Source organism: Bos grunniens, chromosome 19, assembly GCF_055505025.1.
Source record: "Bos grunniens cultivar Pamir isolate PY7600 chromosome 19, Bosgru_T2T1.0, whole genome shotgun sequence".
NCBI lineage: Eukaryota > Metazoa > Chordata > Mammalia > Artiodactyla > Bovidae > Bos > Bos grunniens.
The window spans coordinates 37,145,981-37,162,734 of record NC_141183.1 but is presented as its reverse complement, the minus strand read 5'-3'; the positions used below and the strand labels follow the sequence as shown (position 1 = coordinate 37,162,734).

The following is a 16,754-nucleotide window of genomic DNA, read 5'->3' as shown; positions in this document are numbered from 1 at the left end:
AAGCTGGAATCAAGACTATACGGAGAAATATCAATAACCTCAGATATGTAGATGACACCACCCTTACGGTAGAAAGTGAAGAGGAATTAAAGGGCCTCTTGATAAAGGTGAAAGAGGAGAGTGAAAACCGTAGCTTAAAACAACATTCAAAAAATGAAGGTCGTGGCATCTGGTCCCATCACTTCATGAAAAACATGGGTTAACAATGGAAACAGTGACAGACTATAAGTTCCAAAATCACTGTGGACAGTGACCGTAGCCATGAAATTAAAAGACACTTGCTCCTTGGAAGAAAAGCTGTAACAAACCTAGACAGTGTATTAAAAAACAGAGACATTACTTTGCCTACAAAGGTGTGTATAGTCAAAGCTATGGTTTTTCCAGTAGTCATGTTCAGATGTGAGAGCTGGACAATAAAAAAGGCTGAACACCAAAAAACTGACGCTTTCGAACTACGGTGAGGGAAAAGACCTTTGAAAGTACCTTGGACAGCAAGAAGATCCAACCAGTCAATCCTAAAGGATATCAACCCTGAATATTCATTGGAAGGACTGCTGCTGAAGCTCAAGTTCCAATACTCTGGCCACCTGATGCGAAGAACTGACTCCATTGAAAAAACCCTGATGCTGGGAAAGATAGAAAGCAGGAGAAGATGATGATGAGGATGAGATAGATGGTTGGATGGCATCACCGACTCAATGGATATGAGTTTGAGCAAACTCTGTGAGATGATGAAGGTCAGGGAAGCCTGGCATGCTACAGTCCATGGGGTCTCAAAGAGTTGGACACAACTGAGTGACTGAACAACATGAAAGAACAAGCAAATACATAAATGGAACAGAAACAGTGAGCCTAGAAGTAGATAGATTCTCACAAATATAGATGACTGATCTGTGACAAAGAAAAGGCAATTCAATGAAGAAACAACAGCCTTTTCAACAAATGATGGTGCTGGAACAACTGAATATCCACATGCAAAAATAAAGAAAAAAGGATTTAGATATAGACCTTACAGCCTTCACAAAAAATAAGTCAAAGTGAGTCACAGACCTAAATGTAAAATGCAAAACTATAAAACTCCTGGAGCAAAACATAGGGGAAAATCTAGACGACAATGACTTTTTAGATATAGCACCAAATGTACGATCCATGAAAGAAATAATTATAAGTTGGGTTTCATTAAATTTAAAACTTCTGCTTGTGAAAGACGTTGCCAAGGGAATAAGACAAGCCACAGATCTGGAGAAAATACTTGCAAAAGACATATCTGATAAAGTCCTGTGATCCAAAATATACAAAGCCCTCTTAAAGCTAAACAATAAGAAAATTAACAATCTCATTAAAAGTTATGCAAAAATTCTGAACAGACACCTCACGAAAGAAGATATACAAACAGTAGTAAGTTCAACATCATGTGTTTTTCAGTAACTGCAAATTAAAACAATTAAAGATACCACCACACATCTACTAGAATGGCTAAAATCCAAAACACAGACACTTGCTGAACAAATGCTGGAAAAAGTGGAACAAGAATTCTCATTTATGGCTGGTGGGAATGCAAAATGGTACACCCACTTCAACATACTCTTCCCATATGATCCTGCAATCACACTCCTTAATATTTAGCCAAATGAGTGGAAAACTTACATCCACACAAAAACCTGCTTTACAGAAGTTTTATTGGTAACTGTCAAAACTTGGAAGCAATCGTGACGTCCTTCAATAACTGGTACATCCAGAAAATGGAATATTAATCAGTCCTTAAAAAAAAAAAAAAGAAATGGGCTACCAAACCACAAAAAGACATGAGGAAACCTTAAATTTGTATTACTAAATGAAAGAAGCAATCTGAAAAGGCCACATAACTGTATGATTCCAACTATATAACATTCTAGAAAAGGCAGAAACCATGGAAACAGTAAAAAGATCAGTGTTTGCCAAGGATCTAGGGGAAAAGACAGATGAGTAGGTAGAACACAGGGGATTTCCTAGGCAGGGAAACAAACCCACAGAATGTACAACACTAAGAGTGAATAATGTAAATGGACTTGGGCTGATAATGACGTGCAGGTTCATCGATTACTTACAAACTTCCTACACTGGTGGAATGCTGTGGAATGCTGATGGTGGGGAAATGGGGAGGGGGTACAAGGAAACTTCTGGCTCCTTGTACTTTCTGTTCAATTTGTACTTTCCATTCAGTTTTGCTGTGAAACTAAAACTACTCTAAAAAATAGTGTCTACTGATTTATTAAAACCTGTAACAATATCTGTATCCCCAGTGTCTAGCATGGTATCTGGTCTATAGTGAATATTGAAAAAGTAGTCATTTAAAAAACACACAGCACAGAGCAAGGCATGTAACAGTTCAATAAACCACAGCTTTTATTTTATTATGAACTAATATGATACAGAGAAACAAAACAAATTTGAGGGAATGTTACCACACATTAAACAGAGTTGAGAGTTTTAATCAAAAGAGTATCTTAGATGTTCAATGCGTAAGTCACATGGACTCCATGTCTGGAATATTCTGAAATTTTAGGGACACCATTTTAGGAAGAGCACTAACTAGCTACATGGTACTGGAACATCTGGCTAGCCAAGCAGAGGAAATGACGAAGAATGGAGAGGGTACAGAACCCTCATATGAGGAACTGCCAAGATGGAAGCAAGCTCTTTAAATATCTAGACCTTTTTTGTGTGGAAAAGAAAATAAGATTGATTTTGACTCGTCCATTAGTCTCTAATGAGAAAAACTGAACAAAGTCACCTTCCAACACAGCCTTCCCTGTTCTTTTACTTGTAGTTGTTTCCCTTGTGTTCCAGAGAAGAACAATGTACTAACACTAGGCACCTCCTCATTTCACATTACTGTTCCTAAGGTTCATTCCTCCACTATATCATAAAATTCCTGAAATCGGAACTATGCAGAATACTACACAAAAGAGAACAATTGTTTACAAAATACTCCTATGAAGACTAAACCCAATTTAATGACTATACAAGAACAACACATCAAATTTCACTAAATAAAAACCAAAATCAGAGTCCTTAAGATTCAAAGGCAATTCCATCCACTGCGTAATCAGGTAAGACATACAATTAAAGGATTATTACACAACCCCAGGCTACTGCATGTAGGCACTCTGAAGTAGTTAAGACTGTGAGAGGTTAACCTCAGGGATTTTGTGTTTCAGATCAAGTTTAGTGGTTGGCAGCTTTATCAAGTAATAATAAACCAAATATATGTATTATTGAATAAAATGGTGTTAAAACAACTAGATTTAACACCTTCAGTTCAGTCGCTCAGTCCTATCCGACTTTGCGACCCTATGGACTGCAATGCACCAGGCCTCACTGTCCATCACCAACACCTTGGAAGAAAAATTAAGTTAGAGCCCTATGTCACATCAAATATGAATTCCAGATTCAGGCAGGTTCCCCCAGCAGGCCAGAAAGCAGCTTTCCAGGGAGCTCTGCCCTTCAGAGGACCACAGGTGCACCTACTCCAACCAAGTCTGGATCTCTGGGAGCAGCCTCTTGAAGATGTGTTTCTTCCTTGGGTGCTCTCCCTTAGCCCTAGAGACCACAGCTGATCGCTATCTCTACTATTCCTGTATTCTTCAGGCTTTTCTTTTTCCCTTAAGTAATCTCTTATGTGGGCTTAAATGGTAAAGAATCCGCCTGCAATGCAGGAGACCCCAGTTCGATTCTTGGACTAGGAAGATTTCCTGGAGAAGGAATATCTATTTAGTTAATAATTCTTTATATTAAACTTTATCTGTTAAGTTTAAAAATAAATAAATTTCAGATGATCTATAGTACTAATTACACCTCCCTTGCCTGCCTTAACTCTGTTGCCAATCTAGCAACCAGAGTGATTGGGTTTGGGGTTGTTTTTTTTCTTAAATGTAAGTCAGATCACACCATTCCTCAGCTCAAAACACTGTCAATGATTCCCCACAGTGAAAGTCAATCTTTACAAAATGCTCTAGGGCCCTATAATACCTGTGACCTTTCACCTCTTATTTTACTGCTCACTTCTCCCTTCCTCTCCCACATCCTACCACCCACCCAATAATTTCATTCTAGCCACACTGACCTTCATGCCATCCCTCAAACGTAACAGACACATTCCTTCACTAAGGCATTTGCAAAAATTGACCCCTCTGTCTGGAATACTCTTCCTTCAGATATCCACATATTAGCTCTTCTATCATCTTCAAGTCTTTGGTCAAATGTCACATTCTCAACAAGCTTACTCTGACCACTCTATTTAAAACCAGCCTACCCCGCCTCCTTTTACTCTGCTTCATTTTTTTTCTTTTTCCATAGCACTTATCACCTAACAATCCATATGATTTGCTGATGTTTGTTGTTTAATATCTGTTTCTCCCATGCCAGGGCAGGGCTTTTTATTATCTGTGTGGTCCACTGATATATTCCAAATATCTAGAATTGCGCCTGGCAAGTAGTACACACTCACATTTGTTAACAGTTTTACACTTGTCTGTGGGATTAACTAACAGCCTTCTGCTTCACTACTTAGGAACAAGGACTGGGTTTTTTTCATCATTTTATTTCCTAGAGCTCTGCCTAGACTAGGCACACAAACATTTATTAACTGTAGATTTTTGGGGGGGGTCTATCAGAAGATACAATTTTAAAACAACTGACATTATCCAGGGTTTATAAGAGTGTAGGGGAAATCTACCTTCTCATATATTATTGGCAGGTATGTAAACTGATACTTTTTGAGAGTAAGCTAGCAATAGCTATTAAAATTTAAATCACTCAGAGCTCATGCCCTTTAATTCAGTAGTCTTACAGAAGTACCTGAAAAGTATGTCCAAAAATATCTAGACCAGAACTACTTATAAAATGGAAAAATTGAAAGCAATCTACTTATCTACCAATAAAGATAGAGGCAAATAAATCATGTTTATTTGGTACATGTTATATGACAACATTCTTTAAAAAGAATGAGGCACATCTGTAGCAATCAACTGGAAAGTAGCCCACGATCTAGTAAACAGATCAGGGGGCTCTGGCATCAGATAACCTGGATTTGAATCCTGGCTCCCCTCACTTCCTAGCTAGGCAATTCTAGGCACTTTTTAACTTCTCTGTGCTTCAGTTTCCTCATCAATAAAACAGGAACAATATTATAATAGTATCCACTTCACTAACCTCAAGATTCCCTGAGATAATGCATGCAGTGTCTATAGCGCATTTATAGGCACATAACCATTTACAAGTATATAAGTATAGTTATCATTTACAAGTGAAATAGACAAGTTGCACACCTATGTATGTAAATCATGTCCATTTCAGGGGGAAAAGTCTATGAAATTTATAGAAAAAAGTCAAGTACAGAAGTTTATAGAAACCAGTCAAATTTACAGAAACCAGTCAAGTACTGGTTTCCTCTCAGAGATGAGAGAAGGCATACTTAATAGCCATCCTTTTTTAATGGAAGGAATTTAGAATATAGTGCTTTTAAATAAGAAATGAAGTAAAATCAGAGCAAATGCTTCTAAGAGTTTAACTTAGATTTTAAAATATTACAGTTTGAAATAGTTTACATTATATATACTCTGAATTCTCAAGATAAAATAATCAGCTGAAATTTGACTATTAAAGTTACCTTCGCTCTAAATGAGTAAACTAAGGTGCACAATCCAAAAAACAGTTTTTAAAAAACTTACAAAATAAGGACTTGGACTGCAAGGAAATCAAATCAGTCAAACCTAAAGGAAATCAACCATGAATATTCACTGGCAGGACTGATGCTGAAACTCCAATACTTTGGCCACAGCATTCAAAGAGCCGACTCACTGGAAAAGACTCTGATGTCGGGAAAGATTGAGGGTAGAAGGAGAAGGGGACAACAGAGGATGAGATAGTTAGATAGCCTCACTGACTCAATGGACATGAACTTAAGCAAATTCTGGGAGATACTGGAGGACAGAGGAGCCTGGCATGATGCAGTCCAAGCGGTTACAAGAGTTGGACATGACTTAGCGACCAAACAAGAAAATTATTACACTTTAACCTATAGATTTTACACACAAATCAGTTCTTTTTTTAACCTACAATATCTCCATGAAAAATAAAAGATATGTCAAAGAAAGAAAAGAAAACAACATCAACGTAAATTAAAACTGCTTCTAAAATGGGATACCTGAGAATTCCCTGGCAGTCCAGTGGTTAGGACTCTGTGCTCTCACTGCCGAGGGCCTGGGTTCAATCCCTGGCCAGGGAACTAAGATCCTATGAGCCGTGCAGCGCGGTCAAAGAAAAAAATAAAAAGGAATAAAAGCTAGATTAAAGTCAAAAAGCAAAAGTTACCTTTTACTGTCAGTTTAACGCAAAAGAATTCTTCAATGTTTTAATAACAGCAGGGCTAGGAAATTCAAGTGTGCTTAAAACTAAAGTGTTAAGTAGTGGTCTATATTAAGTTCAGCAAAAGAGAAAAATTAAATCCCCCAAGATGAATTTCTAAGAAGACACAGACACAAATCACTCAAATACACCGAATTCTCTCTCCTTTTGTTAACAGTAGCTGTGGCTGCTCATTTACTATACTAATTGAAAAGACTGCAATCCATGCAAACTAAATCTCATCCCATAGTCACAGGATTTGAAAAACAGGGAATAAACAGGGAAAAAACAGGGAATAAATCATGATTTCTTGAAGCTAATTTTTCCTAGCCTCTTTCAAGTGCTTAGTCACTTCTCCCTATTTACAAGGAAGACCATTTCACATCTAGAAAGAGGGAGGGAATTTTGATTCCGGACTGTCATGTCACCTGAGCCGCCCTAGACGTTTGTTTCCATGCAACTCAAGAGAAGGCAGCCGCCAGCTAAGCATACCTACCACTCCAGATCAGAACCAGAAGCCAGTGGGGCTCCCTCGACTCTGCCTCTGTCTGCAATAACAAAGAGGTGTTTGTAGAAGCGCAACGTTTTCTTCCCTGACACCACATGCAAAAGGTGAGGATTAAAAGGTAGCCTGAAAACTCGTTTCCTCCAACAGTCCACCAGAGAATGCCTCCCATCTACTGAAACAGAAACAGCATCCAGAGTTTCAGGCAACTCCAGGTGTGTGGGTGCTAGACATCTCTCCTCAGGCAGCTAAAACCTAAACCTAGAGGCAAACAGGCTTTAGAGTACACTCCAAGAAAGAAGTTAGCATTAAAATCTGGTAACATTGTTTCACGTTCCTCAAAGGCGATCAAAGAATCAGGTTTCCGTGAAATATTATCTTAAGAGACAACCCTAGGCAAAGGCAAGTTTTTAAGCACCAACTATGTGCCAGTTGCCAAATCCCAACATTCCACTCACACTTAAAGGTGCTAAGCACACACGCTGATTATAGAAATACACCTGAAAGAACTCTCACTCCCAGATACAACAGTACCTTGCCAAGGACCAGGCACAAAACAGTAACACCTGGAACCATGTGGTCACTCTCTGAAGCAGGGCTTAGCCAACTTCCCAGAGGTCGGGAAGGCCTGACAACCACCTGGGACTATTTAGGATAGGGCTCTTTCTCCTTCCATGGATGGAAGTGCTATAAAAGACACGTTTTTGCCTCGACTTCAGCATTCCCAAATACCGCCTTAATACTAATCACTTTATGTAAAGTCACGTTACCTCCCTTATAGACAAAAAATAAAGGCACGAATGAATCTCTTCTCATGAGAACACTCAAGTTCAAAGAGGCTAAGAAAACTGCATAGTGCTTGTTGGTGAAGGCTCCAGGTGCTTTAGACGCCCAGGCCCCAGCACTTAACCATTAAGCCAAGACGCCTCTCAAGGAACCCTACTAAAACCAGTTTCTGATCCGAGCCAGTTAAGTTTCATGCCACAAAACTGAGCTCAAAGCGTTCAGTGACATGGACGGAGGCGGGGCGTGGGGAGGGCACATCACCACTACCTAAGCAATTTCTTTTTCTTTTAACGAATATAGCACATGTTCCTGATTTCCATCCTCCTCACGGGCAGAACCCACGTGCCGGTCCCACCGCTACCCAGAGCAGCTCCCTCTCAACGCTCCCCAGCTCACCCGCACCCTCCTCACTCCGCCCCCACCCCAGCCACGGCCACAACGCCGGCACCTCCCGCCCCCTTGCCAGAGACGGCCGTCCGGGCCCTCGCACCGCCCTCGCGTGCAGCCAGCGCCGGACCCCGCGCGCTCCCGCCTCCGCCCGGCGGGGTCACCTCCGGGGCCTATGCGCGCCCTTCCCGCCACCCGCAGGTCCCCTCGCGACGCCGGCGCCGGGCAGGCCGCGCCCGCCGCGCCTGCCATGGTGGGCGCCTCACCGTCAGGCTGAGGAGCCGGGCCCGGCTGCGCCATGGCCGGGCGGCCGGCCTCGGAGAGCAGGGATGGGCGGGGAAGCGGCGTCCCGGGCTCCCACGGGCTCAGCTGGCGGAGGAGGCGTCGACCGAGCCGCCGCCGCCGCCGCCCAGGGAGGAACCGCTAAGGCTGAAGCCGCCGGCGCCGCCACAGCCGCGGGCAGAGACGGACCCGAGCGCCGACCTCCGCCTCCTCATCCTGACAGCGGGAAATAAGCAGTGCGCAGGCGCGGGGGGATGGGGCGGCACGTGACGTCGCCCTGAGGGGAGGGGAGGGGCTTCGCGAAGGGAGGGGCACGCAGCGCGAGGCGGAGGCTGGAGGAAGGGCGGGGGGCGTGGTGGGGGAGGAGGCGGCTGAATAGATGAGGAGGGGGAGGGGGAACGGGAGGAGAGCTGCGGCGGGAAAGGCCAGGCCTTGTTCAGGGGAAGCTCCCAGCCATCCGCCCCAGAATAGAGGCGAGGAAAAAATAAATACAAAAAGAAGGGCAAGAGAGGAGGCTAGATCATGAAATTAGTGGAAATCCAGCCTCTACCTCTTCTAGCTGTGTGACCTTGGGCGAGTCACTTAACCTCTTTAAACCTCACAGCCTTTGCCTGTATAATGGCTACTAAAAGTTTAAATGAAGTGTGCGGAACTGTTTCTTAGGTACTTTCCATCATGCACCTATGTGCGCTATGACTTTTCAGTGCCACGCATCATGAGAGGTGATGGGGATACAGCCAGACACAGTTCTTGCACCCACGAGGGGAGAGGGAGAAGATGGTAGGCAGACAATATCGCCCTTACACCTGGGCATAGGTACACACATTAGAGGTGCACCTCTGCCCTAGCTCTGAGCGCATTCCTTACATAATGTCCAGGGACCATGCCCACCTGGCGTCTGTGCTTCTCTTTCAGGACCAAGTTCTTGGAACTTGTGACCCCTGAATTCCCTCCCCAAATGACTGGGGCTCTTCTCCAGGCCATGTTCTCTAAGGTAGAGTCTGGGGACCCCTAGAAGTGGCTAAGGGGCAGCTGTGCTTGGGGGAGGGGCATGTCACTCAGACATTTGAGCTTCTGTGTACACAGATGCCTGGAGAAGGCAATACCTGGAAAATCCCATGGACATGGACGGAGGTGCCTGGTGGGCTACAGTCCATGGGGTTGCTAAGAGTCGGACAGGACTGAGCGACTTCACTTTCACTTTTCACTTTCATGCATTGGAAAAGGAAATGGCAACCCACTCCAGTGTTCTTGCCTGGAGAATCCCAGGGACAGAGGAGCCTGGTGGGCTGCCATCTATGGGGTCGCACAGAGTCGGACATGACTGACGCAAGACTTAGCAGCAGCAGCAGTACACAGATGCCTAGTGCAGGACAGAGATGGAAAAAGAGGGCAGGTGGGCCGTGGCAAGTGCTCCCACCACCACCTCAGTTAAGCACATAAATCTGAGGAGTCCGTGGATCCTAAATTTGAACCTGGTCTTCCATGGCATTAAAGATGTATATTTGTCGAAATAGAATAGAGCATGTGAACAGTTGGAGTGATTTATAATTTTAAATAATTTAGGTAGACATGTTGCATCAGTTTGTACTTTTGCCCCAAATTCTGCTAACATTAGAGAAGGGCCTATATACAGACTTGAGTCTTTTGAGCAGTTAGTATCTTCGAATGACTGGTATGCCTTTGAGAGAGCAAGCAGAGTGGCTTCCCCAATCCCCCGTTAAATGACTCTCCTGCAGATCCATGCTGGACATGAAGACCTTTGTCCAGGATAAGACAGCCCAGTGCAGCTTCTCTCTGGTGATGACTAATTCAAGGCAGGGACCATAAAGATAGCAGATGCTGATACCCTCTACAGAAGGAACTCTTCTAGTGAGTAAGAGGTATGTTTATTGCCATTGATAATCTGGGCCTTGAAGCCAGGCCCCCAAGGTCAAGGTCGCTGAAAAAGGATTAGACTGCTGATCTAAACACATAGAGCACCCCACACAAAGGAGGTGGTTGAAAAAGCAATTTGGAAATCACATTAGGAGCATGCATGGGTTATGTACATTTTCATATTTTTAGGTAAATCCTAACACCCAGCAATTCCACCCCCAGGCATACATTTTAAAGAAAACTAGTGTATGCTCAAAGCCTTTGTTAACTTGTAAAGACATGATTCTTATATTTTGAAAGAAATTGGGAGATAAGATTTAAACACATGTAATAATTACTTATCAATTACATTGCACATGTGCCAGAGTAGATACAGAATATCTAAGGTGACATAGCTTATAATAAAATAAATAAAAGCCCAAGAATTCATCAACAGAATAGCTATTTTAAAATATTCATAAGATGGAATACTCTACAACAATAATAATGAACAAACAACAGCTACATAGTCAATATAGATGAATTGCACAAACATAATTCTGAAAGAAGTTGTAGAATAATACATACAGAGTGAGTCCATTTATATAAAATTTCAAAACAGGCAAAACTAAACCTCATCCATACAAAGTTGGTAAACTGTAAAGATGGGAAGAGAAGGACTTTCACAGAAGTCATGACAGTGTTTCCTGAACCAGGAAGGGAAGGACACGGGATGAAGGATGGTGTCTAAAAGCCCACCTTCTACGGTGCTGGCAATGTGATATTCCTTAAACTGGGTTCACCTAAACTAATTATAAATCTGGGAAGGTGATGTTCAGATGAGAAAGACTTAGGAGTATTTGCCAAATACAAGCTTAAAATGAGCCAACTTGATGCAACTGCTAGAAAGTATTGATTCTGTGCTTCATGAACAGAGTCACAGAGACTCTTGGTAGAATTCACAATTGGGAAAAAAAAAAAAAATAGAGTCACAGTGTGTAAATCACAGGAGGTGATGCCTGTTCTGCACTTTGCCCTGATTAGGTCACATCAGCAGTGCTGACTATGTTTGTTCTGCACACCATTGTTTGCAAGGGGACACTAACCAGCTGGAGTGGGTGGAGTCCCAGGGAATGAAGAATCTGAAAATTATTTCCTGATGGAAATAGCAGGCAAAAGTACTCTAGTGGGGGAGAGGTGGGCAGTGACTTGAGCTGTGAAGGCTGTCTTCAAATTGTGGAAGTCAATGTGTACAAGCATGCTGCATGCCCAGAAACTGCAGCAAGACAGGCTTCAACCCAACCTGAAGAACTTTTTCTCAGAGCTAACTAGAGAGAGAAGGGGCTACTTTTCAGGGAAGGAGTCCCTGTCATTGTAAGTGTGCAAGTAGAGCTGTCTAGCAGCTGGTCAGAGATGATTACAGGAGGATTCCTACTACATTGGTGGGATTAGACTAGACCATCTTTACAGTCCTTTTCAGCCTCAAGGTTCTGCAATACTAAAGGCAATAAGTTTGCTGCATTTAAAAGTTTTCTAGGTTTCCCTGGTTGCTCAGTGGTAAAGAATTCACCTCCCAATGCAGGAGATGCAGGTTTGAGCCCTGGATCAGAAGATCCTCTGGAGAAGGAAATGGCAACCCATTCCAGCATTCTTGCCTGAAAAATCCCCCTGAAGGGGGGACAGTCCATGGGGTCACAAAGAGTCGGATGCAACTGAGCATACATGCAGTTTCTCATGTATTACTTTACTTCTCACAGCATTCCAGAAGGTATACAGTAGACACAAAGCAGATAAACCAAACTTTGCTGGATAAATCCCATGTCAAAATTCTCCGAATTTTCCATGTCAAAATTCTCCGAATTTTCCATGTCAGAGTCCTCCGGTTTCTGCAAGTACGGTTTCTGCAAGTACAGGTACGGCTCTGAGACGAGGTGTCCCAACTTGGCAACCAGCTGACAGTACTCAGAAGTGTTGGGGTTCTCTCTCTCTAGGATCCAGATTCTCTAGGGCAGGAAGGAACCAAAGAGTAGGCTTATGACACCATACTTCTCTCATCTTCAATAAAGGCAACTTCTGTGCAGGATGGAAGTGTTTCACATGTATGCTTTCCCCTTGTAAGTTTTCTGTAAACCATCCACATCAATGCTATTTGATCACCTTTCACCTGCTTCTCACTTCTCATTGGATTACAAACCATAATTCTAACCATTATTAATAATAACACCACTTAGCTGAGCACCTGCTACTATATGCTAGAGATATTACCTGGTAACAGCTCTTAGGAGTAGATTCTATTATCCCAGAACTCAGAGAGGTTAAATGACTTGTCCATGTCACACAGTAAACGGAAGAACTAGAATTCAAATCCAAATCTGTCTCACCCCAGAGTATATGCTTTTTGCTGTCAGTGCTGACTAACCATGTCTATCAGGTATCAGCAAATACCCCAACACTTCAGTGCCATTATCAACTGAATTCGTGTTTAGAAGTTTAAATGGTATCTCCGAAAGTTACCCTTCTTTTTAAAATAATTTTATTTATTTACTTATTTTTGACTGTGCTGGGTCTTCCTTGCTGTGCAGGCTTCTCTAGTTGCAGTGAACGGGAGCTAGTCTCTAGCTGCGGTGCACGAGCTCTAGGTGTGCGGGCTTCAGTAACTGAAACCCATGAGTCCAGTAGTTGCAGCTCCTGGGCTCTAGAAATAGTTGTGATGGATGGCCTTATTTGCTCCGAGGCACATGGTATCTTCCTGAATCAGGGATCAAACCCATGTCTCTTGCATTGACAGGTGGATTCTTTACCACTGAGCCACCAGGGAAGCCCAAGTTACACTTCTTTTAATTACTTGTTTATTTTTTCAGATTATTTGGCTAAAATTCTAGTTTTAATTTTTTAAATATATAGAGAAAGCAAAAATACTTCCTCAACCTCTCCTCCCCCCAATACACACACAATCCCATACCTCTCTCCAGGGCAAACTACTGTTGTTACCAGCTTTGTATGAATCCTTTCAGACACTTTTTTATGCATCTATGAACATGCTGAAACACGTGCCTCTGTTTTATCTTCCTCACATAGATAAGATCATATTGTACATTTACTCTGAACTTGTGTTTTTCCTCAACGGTATGGTCAATGCCTATGGCTTTACTTCATTCTTTTTAACTCTCTTGTAGTTTTCCATCTTGGTAAATGGTTAGGTTACTGACACTTTTTCATTACTTACAAGCAACGCTGCAAGGAACATGCATACCTATCTAGGCACTTATATGAGTGATTTTTCAGAAGATTTATCTACCCCCTTAGAATTACTAGATCAAAAATCATGAACACTTTTTCATTTAATGAATGTTAACAAAAAGTATCACATCAATAATATAACAACAGTGGGGTCGCTGAGGGTCGGACGCGACTGAGTGACTTCGCTTTCACTTTTCACTTTCATGCATTGGAGAAGGAAATGGCAACCCACTCCAGTGTTCTTGCCTGGAGAATCCCAAGGACGGCAAAGCCTGGTGGGCTGCCGTCTATGGGGTCGCACAGAGTCGGACACGACTGAAGCGACTTAGCAGCAGCAGCAGCATGCACGTATTTGTTTCTGTACCTCCTTACCAATATTGGCTTTTGTCAGTCTTCTTTATGTCTGCTAATCTGATGGACAAAAAAATCTGGTGGACAATAAGCATTTCCCTGAATATCAGTGAGAGTAGAAACCTTTTCATGTTTATTTTTATCTGCTGTTTGCATACAGCAGATAAAAATAAATTTATATAAAGTTATATAAAGTTCATACAATGAACTTTATATAAATGAAGCTATTTGTCTTTTATTATTGATTTGTAGGTGTTCCTAGGTATTCTGGATAGTAACTGTTGGTATCTTATATATAGTGTATTTTCTTCTAGTTTGTTATTTGTCTTTTCATTTTAATAACACTAATAGTGTTATTTACTTACAGAAGTTTTACATTTTTTATTTTTAAAAATATTTATTTATTTGGCTGTGCGAGTTCTTAGCTGTGACACTCTGGATCTTCGATCTTTATCACAACATGTAGGATCCTTTTTTTTTTAAGTTGCAGCATGTATGATCTAGTTCCCTGACCAGGGGTCAAACCTGGGCCCCCCTGAATTAGGAGCGCAGAGTCTCAGTCACTGGATCACCAGAGAAATCACAGAAGTTTTACATTTTAATTGTCAGCTTTTATATCTTTTCATAGCTCCTGGATTTTTCATCTTGTCCAAGAAGGCTTTTCTCACTTCCAAATTCATACATGTATTCTCAATAGTTTTCCCAGTATTTCCCCAATATTATAATTTTAGTTTTTCATGTTTGGATTTTTAATCTACTTGGAATTATTTTTCATATGGAATGAGGCAGGGGTGGAAAAGTACATGGCAACCCACTCCAGTATTCTTGCCTGGAGAATCCCATGGACAGAGGAGCCTGGCAGGCTATGGTCCATAGGATCACAGAGAGTCTGACACAACTGAGTGACTTAGCATGCACACACATGTAAAGTAGGGGATCTAACTTAATTTTTTCAGATAAATAGGCAACTGTCCTCAAATCATTCTTTCCCTACTTTAATTGTTGATAAGTTTCTATAAATATATTAATATTTATAATTAATATATTATATTAATATAAATATATTAATATTAAATATACTAGACATTTTTTGTTGCAAGAGGGGGAAAAAGAAACCTCAAATAGGTTTTTAAAAAGATGGAATTTGGTTGCTTATGTAACTGAAATATCCATAGCACCAACTGGTTTGGGAAGAAGCTTCGAATAGAACTAACTAGAGGAATAGAGCGTGAGGCTATTTTGGTGGAGACCTGAATGGAAAGATGGAGGCAGCCATAGGAAGACGTGAAAGGGAAGAATATTCATGCAAAAAAAGGAGAAATGTATAAAAGTTTTACAAATAAAACTAACTTGAAATGTTCAAGAGATAAAAGAAAGCCACAATGAGTGGAGCAGGGCGAATGAAGGCCAGAGGGGTGGGAGACTCCTAGAGAGGTAAGAAGGTCAAATCCTGTCAGAAACTGAAGCCACAAGAACGATTAAATTTTATTCTATTTTATTCCTTCTACTGGGGCTTCCCACATGACACAGTGGTAAAGAATCTGCCTGCCAATGCAGGAGATGCAAGAGACTTGGGGTTAATTCCTGGGTCAGGAAGATCTCCTGGAGTAGGAAATGCAAACCACTCCAATATTCTTGCCTGGAAAATTCCATGGGCAGAGGATCCTGATGGGCTACAGGCCACGGGGCCACAAAGAGTCGGACATGACTGAGTGACTGAGCACACACACATTCCTTCCATTATGGGAGCCACTGGAAAGTTTTAAAGAGAAAAGCTACAGGATTTGACTTACACTTTTTTTAAAAATTATTTATTTATTTATGGCTGTGCTGGATCTTCATTTCTGCGAGGGCTTTTCTCTAGTGGCATGAGTTAGGGTTACTCTTTGTTGCAGTGTGCGGGCTTCTCATTTCAGTGGCTTCTCTTGTTGCTGAGCACAGGCTCTGTGGTGTGGGGCTTCAGAAGCTGCAACGTGTCAGCTCAGCACTTGTGGCTCCCAGGCTCTAGAGCACAGGCTCGGTAGCTATGGCACACGGGCTTAATTGCTCCGAGGCATGTGGGATCTTCCTGAATCAGGGATCAAACCTGTGTCTCCTACATTGGCAGGCAGATTCTTTACCACTGAGCCACTAGGGAAGCTCTAATTTACACTTTCAAAAGAGATCATCCTGGCCACTACTTGGGAATGTGGATTATGAGGGAGGAGAGAGATAAAGATGGAAGTAGGGAGGACAGTTAGGAAGTGCTACCATGTTCAGAAAGACAAATGATGGGGGCTTGGTCCAGAATTATATCAGAGATACAGAAAAATGGGTATTGGGGGTTGAGTTATTTATTTATTGAGGAGAGGATTTGCTGAGGGGGGTAATATAAGGTTCTGTTTTTGCCATAGTACATGTAAGATGTTTCTTGGGTTTCTGAGTGCAAGTGTCAAGTAGATAGTTGAGGGGGAAAAAAAGTAGATGGTTAGATATACAAATTTGGAGCGCAGGCATGGACATATGGTTTAAGAATCACCAGTTTACATGATATTTATAGTCAGTAGCTAAGATATATAAAGAACTCTGTAAAAATCTAGAAAAACAAGACCAAAAGCCTGATAGAAAAAATGGGCAAAAGGACATGGCGGTTCATTAAAAAAGACTAAGTTCTTTACACATATCAACTTCACTCAAAGTAGAATTCAGAATGCAACCACAGAGATACTGTTTATCATTGACTGACAAAAATTCAAGCGATTGACAACCTACCCTTTTAGTGAAGCTGTGTGAGGCAAATACATTGTCTTACATTGCTGTTTAAAGAACAAAATGGAACAAATTCTATGGAGGGAAAATTTGATAATATTTAACAAAACTTTGTGTTCACAGGCATTTACCTCTTGATTCAGTAATCTCTTTTAAAAGAAGTTACCCTGGGGATACATCTGCAAAAAATAAAACAACAAATGCACAAAGT

At 41.7% G+C, this 16,754-nt stretch overlaps 1 protein-coding gene and 1 long non-coding RNA gene across 11 annotated transcripts in view; both read right to left on the bottom strand.

Moving 5' to 3' along the window:
• Window positions 1–8,571, bottom strand: part of RABEP1 (rabaptin, RAB GTPase binding effector protein 1) — a 99,501-nt gene extending 90,930 nt beyond the window's left edge. For 9 of the 10 annotated variants that reach the window (XM_086359482.1, XM_086359487.1, XM_086359484.1 and 6 more), the window contains exon 1: window positions 8,332–8,571. In XM_086359482.1, coding sequence (XP_086215608.1) covers window positions 8,332–8,365 — 34 coding nt within the window. In that variant the 5' untranslated portion in view covers window positions 8,366–8,571. Of the gene's footprint in view, window positions 1–6,187; window positions 6,277–8,331 lie in introns of all 10 variants that reach the window. The other variant, XM_086359485.1, reaches the window with a different exon arrangement.
• A 3,356-nt stretch (window positions 8,572–11,927) lies between these two features.
• LOC147352222 (uncharacterized) overlaps window positions 11,928–16,754 on the bottom strand; it is a 30,650-nt gene continuing 25,823 nt past the window's right edge. Inside the window, exons 3-4 of the long non-coding RNA XR_015148026.1 lie at window positions 16,675–16,722; window positions 11,928–12,207 (exon numbers count right to left, since the gene is read on the bottom strand). This is a non-coding gene — a long non-coding RNA (uncharacterized LOC147352222). The remainder of the gene's footprint in view (window positions 12,208–16,674; window positions 16,723–16,754) is intronic.